Source organism: Genypterus blacodes, unplaced genomic scaffold (genome assembly GCF_046128005.1).
Source record: "Genypterus blacodes isolate CSIRO-AG114 ecotype Tasmania unplaced genomic scaffold, CSIRO-AGI_Gbla_v1 ptg000073l_1, whole genome shotgun sequence".
Lineage (NCBI taxonomy): Eukaryota > Metazoa > Chordata > Actinopteri > Ophidiiformes > Ophidiidae > Genypterus > Genypterus blacodes.
In genome coordinates, this window is record NW_027466883.1 from 1,581,212 (window position 1) to 1,592,560 (window position 11,349).

The 11,349-nt window shown below is 41.6% G+C and overlaps 2 protein-coding genes across 3 annotated transcripts; one reads left to right on the forward strand and one right to left on the reverse strand.

Annotated features, from left to right (window-relative positions):
* Positions 1–3,861: 3,861 nt before the first annotated feature.
* fuca2 (alpha-L-fucosidase 2) lies at positions 3,862–8,241 on the reverse strand. The gene is made up of 7 exons (XM_076157730.1): positions 7,959–8,241; positions 7,462–7,649; positions 7,027–7,366; positions 6,735–6,945; positions 5,859–6,049; positions 5,509–5,617; positions 3,862–4,877 (listed from the first exon to the last, which is right to left on the reverse strand). Exons 1-7 carry the CDS (start codon positions 8,195–8,197, stop codon positions 4,740–4,742), a joined length of 1,416 nt encoding a protein of 471 aa, XP_076013845.1. The 5' UTR covers positions 8,198–8,241; the 3' UTR covers positions 3,862–4,739.
* A 119-nt stretch (positions 8,242–8,360) lies between these two features.
* LOC143006051 (putative deoxyribonuclease TATDN3) lies at positions 8,361–10,906 on the forward strand. 2 transcript variants are annotated; one of them, XM_076157388.1, is made up of 10 exons: positions 8,361–8,462; positions 8,550–8,582; positions 8,851–8,924; positions 9,021–9,105; positions 9,227–9,289; positions 9,554–9,663; positions 9,971–10,026; positions 10,105–10,217; positions 10,428–10,508; positions 10,642–10,906. In XM_076157388.1, exons 1-10 carry the CDS (start codon positions 8,409–8,411, stop codon positions 10,783–10,785), a joined length of 813 nt encoding a protein of 270 aa, XP_076013503.1. In that variant the 5' UTR covers positions 8,361–8,408; the 3' UTR covers positions 10,786–10,906. The 2 variants fall into 2 exon arrangements, with proteins under 2 accessions (XP_076013503.1, XP_076013504.1); XM_076157389.1 differs by having other exon boundaries at positions 10,431–10,508.
* Positions 10,907–11,349: the final 443 nt, after the last annotated feature.

Below are 11,349 nucleotides of genomic sequence, written 5' to 3' on the forward strand. Positions count from 1 at the left end.
GCTAGTCACCAGAGAAAATACCCAACCGTGACGTGCGGACCCAGGCACAAAAATAGCAAAGGGGCCCTGGGAGGGATTACACAACAGCCCACGTTTAAGGGCTCTTTTCCTCTCTCTGTGTTTCAGAGCACAGCAGCAGCTGCCTCACACTCCACACAAAGTGGGGAGTCGGATATTATGATGCAAACCAATAAACATCCTCATTCCAGAGAACCACGGTATGATCATTTACAAGATAGGGTGATTTCATTTTAAATTTAGCTGAAATTGCGCCTGTCTGTGCAAAAGCAGGGCACCGATTCTCTCAGCAACACATATTCATACACTATCATTATTGTTTTCACACAAATCTGAGCAAAAATGTATCCTATTATCGGCATTGAAATATATATCACACTATAGACACAGAAGAGTAGAAATGCCAAAATCGAATGGTCGCTTTGAAAGAAACTAATGACATACTGCAGCTCTGAATATACATTTCCTACACTGTGATCATAACCAGTGTGTAGAATGACAGGAATCCTTTGAAAAGACAGCATGGGGTGAGGATGCTGCAAAAATTAGACATGCTCTCTGAATTAAAAGACACCCACAGCCTGTGCAGCGCCAGTTCCTCCCGTCACGACAGGATTCGCTTTGTGAATGGAGAGAGTCGTGATGAGTGTCATTAAGATGGCAAAACTAGGACAATACTGCAGATGATGTGCAGCTGCAAACCTCATCCTGTGAATCAGATGTTTGAGTTCACTGTGACATGCTGCTATCACCGCCTCCACATTAATGCAAAGTCTCTTCAATAAATACTTCCTGATTACATTATAACGCCAGAAAATGATATATTATGTGTACTGTATTTTAATAAGACATATTTTTGTTATTTTCTAATGCTTTTACAACTGTATCTACAGTAATACACTATTTTTTGGGGAAAAGATTCATTACTTTGTTAAATTACTTAATCCAAACTTGTGGTTTCTTTACAGTTTTACTATATAATTTACAATACAAACGTCATGGGAATCTGATTCCATATAGACCAAGGCAGTTCCCTGATAACAATTAGATTTGTCTGTTTTCTGTGGATAAAACTCAAAGGAAACAGAACCAGGACAGAAAAACAAACTTTCTGATCCACAAGTAGAAATAGCTGACTTATTATTATACAAAATTTTCTGATTTTTGTTCTTTTAAGTGTCAGGTTGAATACACCACTAACTATCTTCCAAAGTGTTATAAAATAATCTCACTTGCTAAAATCTAAATGGAGTAGAATTTGTCAGATTTTCATTCTAAATATCTAAAATACCCTGAATGCAACACAAAACAGGCCTTTGCCCAAACATTGACACCACAATAACCATGTGTTGATTTTAAATAAACATGTGATCACTCTCTGTGAAACTTTGGCCTTTTAACACAATGCAATTGACACAACTATAAATACTTTACCCGCTTTGACCATCCTCCTCAGTTTCGCCCTGTGAGAACAGCTGGGTGCCTCTATGAATAGGAGTCCTTGGGTTTGGGTTTGCACCAGCTGTGCTTACTATGGTTAAGACACTCGGGAGTGGGTTTACTCATAATGCAAAGCTTACACAGCAAAACAATGGTTTACTTTCTAATCTTAAGTAACAACCTTTTGTCGACCCTGACATCTTGAGTTCACAACCCTACCCCAATGGCAATTTCCTGTGCAGCAAAACAGTAATTTCACAGTTCATTTCCTTGAGAAAACTGCACACACTGTGCCAAAAAGCAGCGAATGCAGAGAGTGTGTTGGCGCAGTCCTTCTTCAGTATGGAATTGCAGAGAGCTATTATTAGATATAGCCTATAACAAGCCAAAGATGAAGTTGAAGCTAACTAACTGCACTGCAGCTGAGATCCATTATGCTGTATTCAGTATCTGGAGGAGCAGCACTAAAATGGCTGATACTCAATGTGCAGTGAAGGTCAAGTCACCCGTCTCTATAAATATAATGGTCTGTCCCCCAGGATGTTCCACGCTGCCTGGCATTTCCACTATCTAAAGCATACGGCGGCTCTGCTGACCGCTTCAAATCTGCCACAAATTTGCATGTGATTGAATGCCACACATGAACCCTACTACGAGCAAGCCTGTAATGATATTAATGCTAAAACTGATGGGAGGAGGGGGGAGAGAGAGGGAGAGAGAGAGAGGGGGGGGGTGAGGGTGTTTATGAATGGGAGGAATGAGGTTTTCCTCTGTGCCGCCTGTCATTTGACTGACTGAGATATCAATGACAGGCGCTACTGAACACTGCAGGTCAAATAAACAGAATACAGGCGGCCATAAATCCTCTCCAAACCCCACAGCTTCACTTCACTTCATTAATTCACTCAACCTGATTACATTTTTAATCAATTAATCAATGCACCCTTTCATTTATCCGTCTCCATTACCTCCCAAATGGACACACTCATGCCATTATCACAGCAGTACCTGAAAATAATATGACATAATTGTGTTTCCATAGCAACAATGCCAGTGTCTGTAATGGTTTCCTAGTTCCTGTCTACATACATAATTACTAGCAGTGATTATAGCACAGAGAGACTGTAGAATGATGTAGGAAGTGGGCTTCATTCGTGTAAACCAGTGCTTTAGTGGTGTACAAAAATGCAGTGGGAGGTGAGGTGAGGCTCGACTGATAAGTACTGAGCCTGATACAGAGGGAAATGCGCTTGAATATTTTTTGTAGAATTAATATAATTCCTGAGCTGGTTTTGTACATTGGCTGTGTTCATTTGATCTTAGTTATTTTGGTTTATAAGTACATAATGAGCTGTGAGTTTAATGGCTGGTGGATAAACAATGTATCTGCACACGTATCGGTTGTTGCCATGGCTGCTAGCTGTGATTGTGGATTGTTTGTATGAGTTGAACACCCTACTCACCTGATTTGGCCTCTGTCAGACTTTCAAACTTGAAAACATCTTTTAGCTGGAACCAGCTGATCTGAAACACGGAAAGGAGATTATAATGAAGAATGCAATGCCTGTGGGTTAGATCTTTCTATGCCCAGCTCAGAACTTTTCAGTCAACCCTGTACTCCCAAATACTCCTTGTACTCTTGGACATCAATAATAAAGTCCTATAGTTATAGTTGTATTGTGTACCCTTCAGCTTGAAGGGTACAAAATATAGCTTTGTCTTTACATTGACACAGCTTTATGTCATTGTTGTAGCTGCTGCTGTTGTTGTTGTTGTTGTTGTTGTTGTTTGGGGGAAGGGGGGGGATCAGTTTTCATGTGGAGGTCTGGGGAAAGCCTGGCCGCATGCCTGCCTGCTGAGGGGAAATGCATGGACTTGAGAACCCCTTGCAAGCCCCCCATCCTCACGTCATGGAACATTTGCAGAACAAGGACCTCCCACCTTTGAGGCGTGCAACAGAGAGCAGACACAACAGTGATCTGCTCTGCACTGGACTCACAGCTCAGGTGACAAATAGACCTCAAGGTAACTACAGTGGCATTGAGGGGGGAGCGCACACACAAACACAAACACACACACCTTGAAATCCCAAATACATTACCCATAGATTACCAGTCTCAGAGACCTTTATCAAACCCATGTGATCCAGATGCACTGTCAGTGTAAAGTGGGGAGGGTTTGTTCTCCTTCTCACACACAGCATGGTGCGTGTATGTGTGCTATGGGTGTGCAGAGAAAGCTGCTGCATGCCTGTGTTGTCATTTCATGTATAAACAGATGAGGGCGCTGTAAGGACACAATAACAACTGTCCAGGAATGAGACCTAAGGTGAACCTGACATTACATCAAGTGTTAAGGAATGCTTTCACACTTTATACATTATTCAGTACAAATGCACAATGCTTAAAAGCTTTAATTGGTTTTATTTAGAGATTCCTTCACATATTAAACAGATTGATCAGTGCTGTAGAAAAAGTAACAACCATCCCAAATATATATACAGGAAAAAAACAAGCAAGTCATTTTAAAAGTGCAGAAACAGCAAGAAATGGTGAGGTGAAGCACATTTTCACACACATTTCTCAGCCTTTGCCAGCCCGTGTCCACGTTTGAAACATCACCACATACATACATGACATCACATAATACATTTGTGTTAACATGTTAGCACAGTAGACTTTTGTTCTCTGTTTTCAAGACCACAGATATTTCCCCCGTTTGTATATCAAATACCCCATAAGGTCGCATGGTCCCGACCTCACATATCGTAATAACACTCTCTGACTATAAAACTATCGTAAATAAAAGTTTGTTCCTGATTCCCTGCGTAATTATTATTACAAAAAAAACAACCACCTTTCATTTCTAAATCAAAATCTGATTCTTGGCACTGCACTGTTCAGGATGTACGATGGCTTTCTTGTCTGTAGAGGGCGCTGTGAGACATGAGGAAAACTGACCTAAGGGTTATCTCCTGGTGTTGAAGAACTAAATAACTCTTATGTTAAAGTCCACAGCGCCCCCTACAGCCCTGAAGGCCTTTACAAAGTGATGAATAGTGCTGCACATGACCAATAAACTAAAGCAGAGGTTTTAAATCAGTGGTGCCCCTTTTTTATGTACAGAACCACGGATGTATTTGTGAGCCGTATCCTCAGACGTCCAGCTGGATTTGAGCGCAGACACATCAGCTTTACAGCGGTGTTTCGTTATTTCAACCTAACACCTCAGGGTCCTCCACGTCGTCTGCTGGGTCTTGATCCGATTCCTCCGGTTTCTCCTTAAGTGGCACCTGTCAGCTTCAGCGTCCAGCCCCACTGACACGGCATCTGGCTGAAGGACAGCTGAGGCAGGAGGATCCGCAGTCCGCTGGGCTTTACGGGCTCCCACTTCACCGCCCCGTGACCGAGGAGCAGCACCTGTTTTTGCAAAAGCAGAAGTAACAGGTGAACAAGGCTGACGTGGAGGGGAGAGAGGACGACGTCTCTACAGACGAGTCACCTGACGAGTCGAAGCTCACATCCCGAAATGGAATGCGGTCAGAGCCGTTAGGCCAGTTTGCAGCAATACATGAAAACTGTCAGAGCTCTTAGGATGTAGGTTCCTTCACGGCCTCGACAACATTAACATTTATTCAATAATTCCATCATTCATGAACCCCAAGTCACTGAATATATGTTGGGTCCTATTTTCTCGAAACTCCCAAAATTGATTTCCTTCCATTGACCTTTAGGAACAATTCTGACCCAGTATAAAGGTCTTAGAGGGTTCACTTTGGAAAGAAACCACACTCTCTCCAATATGACCACATGTAAACTCAGAGTTGGGCGTTATTGTATCTTATGTGTATATATTGTTTAAGAAATCTGGCCAGGTTAGAAGACAGGAAATCAAATGGAGCATATGAGCTTTCTTCAGAGAACAGAGAGGAGTATAGCATTTATACAGTAAGAGGGGACGGGAACACATCACCTACATACACATGTGAGAAGTTTACAGGTATGAGCTGAATGGAGCAGGTTTGATTTAATGTGATGTGTTGTGTCTTACCTGAGTCTGTCCTTGTGTCACCACAGGTTCATGCAGAATCACAGATCCATTATTGGGCCACTGGAGTAACACAGCACAGATGGCTTTTTCCTGAGCTCTGTAAGTGTACCTGCAGAGGATCAATCCCATTTATGTAACTTGTGACTTCAGCCGGTTAACTCGGAGGGGACTCGGTACTTTCCCCCTCACTAAACATAACTGATTACTAAACAGACTCCAAATGTTAAGTGTAGTATTTCTGATTTGACTTGGACTGGAATCTTGGCTTGTGACTTGCAAAACAACAATTTGGACTCTTTGGATTATTACACCAATTGTTACGGTTCAACGCGTGTGAAGTGATGACCCACCACACACTGGGAGTGACGCTGTCGTTCTGAGCGCGCCATGCCGTGGTGTTGTAGATGGCATCACCGTTGACCTTCAGCCACTGGCCCATCTGCCTCAGACGCTCCTCCAAGATCGGAGAAATCCTCCCGTCGTGCGTGGGACCAACGTTCATCAGCAGGTTTCCCCCGCAGGACACAGTCTCCACCAACGTCTGACAAACACACACACACACACACACACACACACACACACACACACACACACACAAACACACACATACACAGTACAGTTAATGCTGCTGTGTGGCTGCTAAACATCAATAAATCATTACCTTGTTAGTGTTTTATACATTAGCATAATTACTGTAAACAAAACCATTAATGAGGCGTTTGGGAGCATCTACATCCTCCACTGTGCTCTAGACATGACTTGATGATTCAATTTCATCTTGGCCAAATTATTCATGCGTTCATAGCTTTCTTATTCATCTTATTCAAATTAAATGCTAAGTAGAAGTTCCCACAGAGATCATTTAGGCCCGGAAAACCTCAAATCTGTCTATGTGTGTGCCTCTTGCCGGCCAAATTTGAGAAACGCACACCTGGTGCGTCCTTCACAGCCTTCCAACAATCCTTTGTGTGTCAGTCATTTGGTTTAATAGAGCATTCAGGTGATCCTTATCAACTCAGCCAGTGAGGAAGCATTGCGTTTGTGCTCAGTTGATCATCCATAGCACTTTGAAAACTCTACCGCAGGATATAAATAATGCAGTTTGGTTTGAATTTCTTCTTGCAAATATTCAACCAAGTCATTCACAGTAAAAAAAACCTTGATACCTTTACGGGCCTTCAGTTGGGATTTAATGGCGAAGTAATAATCACATCCTAAGTTCTCACCGCCACAAGCTGCTGGATGGAGAGATAATCACTGAGAGGAGCGTTGCGTCTGTAACCCCAAGACTTTGTGTCGATGGTCATGCAGTTTTCCCATTTGTGTTTGAGCAGATGTCCGGGCTGATATCGGTCAGCACAGGTGTAATACCCGCCGTGGGTGCAGATGGAGCCATAACCCCACCGATCATTTGTCACCACTGTATCTCGTACTGGGCTGTCGAAGATGAAATACTCCACCATTAATTTAACTGTTTCCTTCTAACAGTGTATCTATCTAATCATCTTTATCTATTACCTGTCATTATAGAGCCAGGCTAAGAAACCAGTGCTGTTCCAGTACTTATCCGGTGCGTCTCCATCCCCATCTGACCACAGCACCTCTGGTTTGTACTTCTCCACGAGCTCATAAAGCTCGGGTAGCGTTTTGCTGGTAGGGAAGTGGTTGGTGGTGAAGTTGTTGGCAGCGTCTTGTTCAAAGAGCGGGTTGAACCACTCAAACAGAGAGTGATAAAGCCCAAGACGCAGGTCACTTTGAGCACGGAGGGCAACTGCCATTTCGTCCACCAGATCACGCTTAGGCCCAACATCCACTGCATTCCAGTTCCAGGAGTTCTTGGAGCCCCATAGTGTGAAACCTAAGAGACAACACAACACAACACAGCTCCTGTTTGGCTCGTGGCACAGAAACAGTAGTACCAGAGAGGACAGAATGTCAGAGAGTGTGCTTTACCTTCATGGTGCTTTGTGGTTAGAACTATATACTTTGCTCCTGCTGATTCAAAGATGTCGGCCCATTCTTTGGCATCAAAGAACTCAGCTGTGAACTGTGGTGCAAAGTCTTGATACTTGAAGTCTGGAGGATAATTTCTCTGCATAAAGTCAACATACGGCTGGAGTTTCTGCTTTTGCCAATACCACCTTGAGCACAAAACAGACACAACACAGATAAAGGAAAGGAACGTTTATTTTGGTTGCCTGTACTGTCTCATCTTACTCAAAATGTGAATTTGCGCCACCGTGCTTTTCAACAATATCAAGTTTGCACGCAGAATAAATACTTTCATACTAAAAACTATTTTAGTCATTTTATGTTACTCCAAGATTTTGAGCCTTTCAATATTTCTGTGATTAAATACTATTTGATTTTTGCTTGTGTGTATTGATATTTTTGTTAGCAGTCCATACCTGTTTTTAAAGAGGGGAATGTTAAGGTTACACCAATCTTACCAGAACCACTCGCTGCCGAAGCTGGGGACAGAGAAAACCCCCCAGTGAATGAAGATGCCAAACTTGGCCTGATCGAACCATGCTGGCAGAGGTCTGGAGTCAAGAGATGCCCAGTTTGGTTCGTACTTAGCTTCACTGGTGATCAGCAGCGTCGATACAAGCAAAAGCACAAAGATTAAACCTCCCATTCCAAGCGCAGTAACAACATCAGGAAGTATAAATGAAGATACAGTCTTCATTCAGGAGCATAGCGCACAACCTCTTCTATACAAAGAGTGTTTGATTTGTTTGTATTTCAGTGACGTACGGAGTTAACCTCATGTTATCTGCTTAAACTCCACCCGCCCGGGCTACTTTAGTACTACAAATCTCAGTCTGCGGCTCTGCACATGCGCAGTTTGCCTCTCTAACAGGAAGTAAGCAATGTTTTGGTTTTGATAGGTTTCCCACATGCATGGCTACGTAGACTGCCACTGTCATATCTCTGCAGGGGATTTTGACAAGGTTTGACCGCTATTTCAATCATACCGATGAATGTTTTATCTCTGAAATTTTGTGTGAAACGTTAACCTAAATTATCTTGTTTGTCAGGACCTAGAGGAAGTGATTGAGAATTCCAAAAGGGTAAGAAAGTCCAAGTGAAGTGCATGAAGCCTTAAGTTAACACCGTGGCTTGAGTCGAAGTCATTATTTATGAATATTTATTATTTATTATGTCATTACTAATTATAGTATCAGTATATATTGGTTTGTATTGCTCTGATTATCTGTGTTGTGTTTTGTTAGGTTTCCCAGTCCACGTGATGTAGTGTCCTTTTTGAGAAATATAATAATAATAAAAGTAACCCTTGATGTATTGTATTTTTGAATGTTTTTGTTTGTTAATCTATAGTCTGGATTGTTGGCGCTGTTAGCCGTGGCTGAGCATGCTGGGGAATTCGAAAAGATCATTGAGCTGTCACAGAGGTAAACACAACAACGGGCCAGACTGAGATCGACCTCATGATTGCTCTCTCTCTCTCTCTGTGTTTAACAATTTCCTTTTTTTCTTTTCTTTTCAAGGTTTCCAGGTTTTATTTTCCCCTGTTTAGGAGTTCACCCTGTTCAAGAGGCTTCCCCAGAGCAACAGAGGGGAGCTGCTCTCCAGGTAGGGACACTGCTGGACTGGGAAAAAACACAATTTGTTGGATCATTTGTGGCCTCCAATGCATCAGATATTATTTATTCTATTCACAGTGGGATAATAGCATATATTTTCCATTTCACAGGATTTAGATGCAGCTTTACCCATCATAGAGAAATACAAAGACCATCTTGTGGCCATAGGGGAGGTAATAATTTAATGTCTCTTATGTGTCCTGATTAAATAGTTTGCTCACAGGACTTCCCTTTGCATGGATTTCACATAAATGAAGTCAAATCCATGCAAAGGAAAGTTCTTATTTATGTTGGTGTCCTGGTGGCTCAGTGCTTTTAGACACACATTATGTCATTGCATTTCAATTCCATTCAGGGACCTTTGTTGCATGTCATCTCAACAAACAAACACTACAATATCCAAAATAATGATGTGTTTTCTCCCCACCTGTGCATAGGTTGGTTTGGATTTTACACCCAGATATGTCAGCAATGAGGGAGATAAAGAAAATCAGAGGCAGGTGCTCATTCATCAGGCTGAGATAGCCAAACGTCTGGATCTCCCTCTGTGAGTCCTCGTACTTTATAAGATAACCTGGTTATACTGATTTAAAAACAAAATGTCCACCCTTTAACATAGCTTTTGGTGTTATTTGGGGCATTCTTCTGCATATTCGTTGCTTAATGCTCCATATCCACAATTTTTTTCTACACAAAGCTGCATGAATGTGATGTTACAGCATGTTTCCAATCAACTACAGTCGCCATTAGCTATTAGTTACTTTGCTTTGCTATTCGGGAATTAAGAAAACATCACTCACCCCTCAGTCAACACACCTCCATAATATGTCACTCTGTTTGTATTTTATTGTTAGAAATGTGCATTCAAGGTCAGCAGGACGACCCACCATCCACCTCCTGAAGGAGCAAGGTAAAGAACCGGGAATCTCATTCTGAGAGGAGGGTTCTCTTTCAGAAGTTAACTGCAGTACTTCTGAATTGCCAATAGGTGTCGAGAAAGCTCTGCTCCACGCGTTTGATGGGAAACCGTCTGTGGCCATGGAGGGAGTCAAGGCTGGCTACTACTTTTCTATTCCACCGTCCATAATTCGGAGTGAACAGGTGCAGCATTTATGTATTCATTTATGTTAATGCCAAAACTGGACATAAACATGAACTAATAACACTGGCATAGTTGGAAATCATTGTTGCGATCTAAACATTAAACAGTCATGGTCTCTTCGGACAGCACTGACATGTTGACTTAGTTTTCATTGGTTGACAATTAAATGTTAATGATTGTCAATTATTTTTTGCGTATTTTCCACCAAGAAGCAGAAACTGGTGAAACAGCTGCCATTAGAGAACATCTGCCTAGAAACGGATTCACCTGCTCTTGGCCCAGAAAAGCAGGTGAAGTTTGTTTAGTTTGTTTTCTTTCATAAAAGCAATAAATGTGCTGATTGGTCATTTGGTTCTTAGAGCTCTATTCCATCATTATAGCTCATTCATGTGATATTCGTCTGCTTGCATGCATTGATCACAGGTCAGAAATGAGCCGAAAAACATCTCCATCTCTGCTGAATACATCAGCAAAATCAAAGGCGTGTCGCTTGAGCAGGTGATGGAGGTAACGACGCAGAACGCTCTCCGACTTTTCCCCAAGCTAAAGTCAGCTATCAGACCCTGACACACCCAGGAAGATATATGTGCGCACAACGTTCCTGTAACCATGCTGGAATAACGCTCTCTGATTGACTGATTATGAGATTGAAGACACCTGTGATACTAATTAAAACAAATTGACTGTTGTGACTACAAGTACAATACAATTATTATCAGTTTAGATTTTGTCCAGGCCTTTTTGATTTGTTTAATTATTTCAAATAGTATGTTACATGGAAAATCAAAAGAACTATTCTATTAAGCAATGTTTTGGTTTCCCTAGTATAATCATGAAAAGACCTGCTGCCTTCAAGTGCTTTTAGTAAAGTTCCACGTTGAAGAATGGATGCCAAACCTTTCTGCAGTATAGGTTGGTATCTTTGATAATGAAATACATGCAGTTTTGGCATGAGCTTGTGATAGGATAATGGACTTTCTGACCCTTTTTAGCCATATATATATATATATATACATGTACTATCAGTACTTTTAGTCATGCATCAACATATTAAAAACACATTACATCACATTACACATTTGCAATTACAAACTATTTCTATTGCTCAATACTCAATTAACTTAAAGCATT